The following is a 2,185-nucleotide window of genomic DNA, read 5'->3' as shown; positions in this document are numbered from 1 at the left end:
AAAAAATGGAAAGAAAAGAAAAAGTAAAAGAGAAAAAATATTTGGTCTCATCTTTCCTTAGTTGAAAGTGAAATTTTACCTCTCTGAACAAATGTTTTCCCAAGTGAAATAAATACAGGAAGAATAAAATCTGCTGATTAAAAAAAAAAAAAAAAAGGTGGGAGTCATTCTAAGGAGCAGGCAGAATAAATGTTCATCTTACTTCGACAGTCCTGCTGGAGGGCATCACCATAGTATCCAAACCGGCAGAACTGACAGTGTTCCCCTTCCGTGTGGTACAGGCACTTGAGGCACCTCCCGGTCTCCTTGTCACAGGCTTCTGGGTCTGTCGTGTCAATGTTGTTGTGACACTGGCAAGGCTGACACAAGCCCCCAACTTCTGATGGATTGCCAAAGAATCCTGAGGCACAGTCGTCACATCTGGAACCTGTCACCCGATAAAACCAAGCACAAGATGTTTAGCTTATTGACCGAAAGCTCCCCAGTGCACCAACACTCATGCCTAGAGACAGCTGACCGTGGCAGTGCTTCATCTCCACTGCGCGATTTACAGAGCCCAGGGTGATCGCATCTGAAGGGGGAAGAATAGGCTTGAATTGTGAGGGGAAGGCAGTATTACTTTCAGTGGCAAAGACCACAGTCACTTTTGCGCCAATCTAATATTTTGTAGCCTCTAACAATGCTGCAGCTGCCTCAGAGGCCACAGCGGGTATGGACAGTTATGAGAAGGGTCCTAGCACATGGGACTTTAGCTTCTGAGCACACAGGGTGGGAGCAAACTAACAAACAATGTAAAGTGTAGCTTCATGTTAAAATCCTAATCCAAGGATTGCATTTTTTTAAGAGATGGGGCCTTGCTTTATCACCCAGGCTGGAATGCAGTGACATGATAATAGCTCACTGCAGCCTTGAATTCCTGAGCTCTAGGAATTCTCCCGCCTCAGCTTTCCCAGCAGCTGGGACTACAGGTTTGCAGTACTACACCTGACTAATTTTGTAAATTTTTTTTTTTTTTTTGGAGAGATGGTGTCTCGCCATCTTGCCCATGCTGGTCTATAACTCATGGGCTCAAGCAATCCTCCTGCCTCAGCCTCCCAAAGTGCTGCAACTACAGGCATGAGCCACCACATACGGCCTAATTCAAGAATTCAGAGACTGAAAAGTTACACTCCTCTGTGAGCAGCCTGAAAAATGAGATCTTTAATGATGACCACTTTCCCTAAGAAATGCTGAAAGTATATGCAAAAAAAATTTACTGAGCTACGTATAAGCATAAGTAGTATTTGTAACAGTGGCTTCAAGGATGAAATAAGAGGGAGTTTTTTACAACCCAACTAGAGTAATTGAATCTTGATAGATAATGTGAGTATCATAACAGTGAAGAATATATTCGGCCATCTGGTGATTCCTTGGATGATATTCTTTTCTTTCTTCTGACCACTATGGTCACCTCACAGCTTTGAGACACTTTTGCTAGGAGCTGAATAAAGAAAGGCAGGAGTAAAATGTAAGTTAATCTTTCTAATGTTTAATAACAGAAAAGTGTTCCACAGGGTTTCTAGATTTCCACGAGTTTGCTCTCCTGCTTTGTGTTATAACATTCTTATCAGAGACTCATGAATTGACCCTACCCTATGTGTCAAATAGGAAAAGAGCATCTTTTCTAACTTTAATTTTAAATTAAAGATTATAAAAGTAGACTTAATTGGTTCACTTTGCATCTTTTCTTCTCATTAACAATGAACTCATAAAGACATCTTTTCCTCCCTCTTTGCCTCCCAAAGTCTGCACACGACTTACCAATGTATCCAGGATCACAAACACAGGCAAGCTGTAAAGTAACAGGATCTTGGTAGCAGCTCCTGGCAAACTGGCGTCCACTGTCGGGACCATCTGGGCAAGGGCAAGGGCGGCAATGATCTCCTGACCCAATGATGGGGTCACCATAGTAACCAGCCAAGCATCTGCATCAGTCACAGAAGAGAGCAGGCCATGATCCCACAGTTCTGAGAAACCTGTTCCAAGGAAATTCTTGAAAACTGTTCTGTTTGGGCACACTCTTCTCCACTCACTTTTCCTTCCTTCCTCCCTTCCTCCCTTCCTTCCTCCCTTCCTCCCTTCCTCCCTTCCTTCCTTCCTCCCTTCCTTCCTCCCTCCCTCCCTCCCTCCCTCCCTTCCTTCCTTC

At 43.7% G+C, this 2,185-nt stretch overlaps 1 protein-coding gene across 1 annotated transcript in view; it reads right to left on the bottom strand.

Moving 5' to 3' along the window:
• Window positions 1–2,185, bottom strand: part of LAMB1 (laminin, beta 1) — an 88,765-nt gene that overhangs the window by 30,349 nt on the left and 56,231 nt on the right. The window contains exons 21-22 of the mRNA XM_011948192.1: window positions 1,801–1,964; window positions 203–427 (exon numbers count right to left, since the gene is read on the bottom strand). Of these exons, the coding sequence (XP_011803582.1) occupies window positions 203–427; window positions 1,801–1,964 (389 nt within the window). The remainder of the gene's footprint in view (window positions 1–202; window positions 428–1,800; window positions 1,965–2,185) is intronic.

This window comes from Colobus angolensis, unplaced genomic scaffold (assembly GCF_000951035.1).
Source record: "Colobus angolensis palliatus isolate OR3802 unplaced genomic scaffold, Cang.pa_1.0 Scaffold275, whole genome shotgun sequence".
Classification (NCBI taxonomy): Eukaryota; Metazoa; Chordata; class Mammalia; order Primates; family Cercopithecidae; genus Colobus; species Colobus angolensis.
Note: the sequence above shows the minus strand (reverse complement) of the source record. Positions and strands in the feature narration are given on the sequence as shown.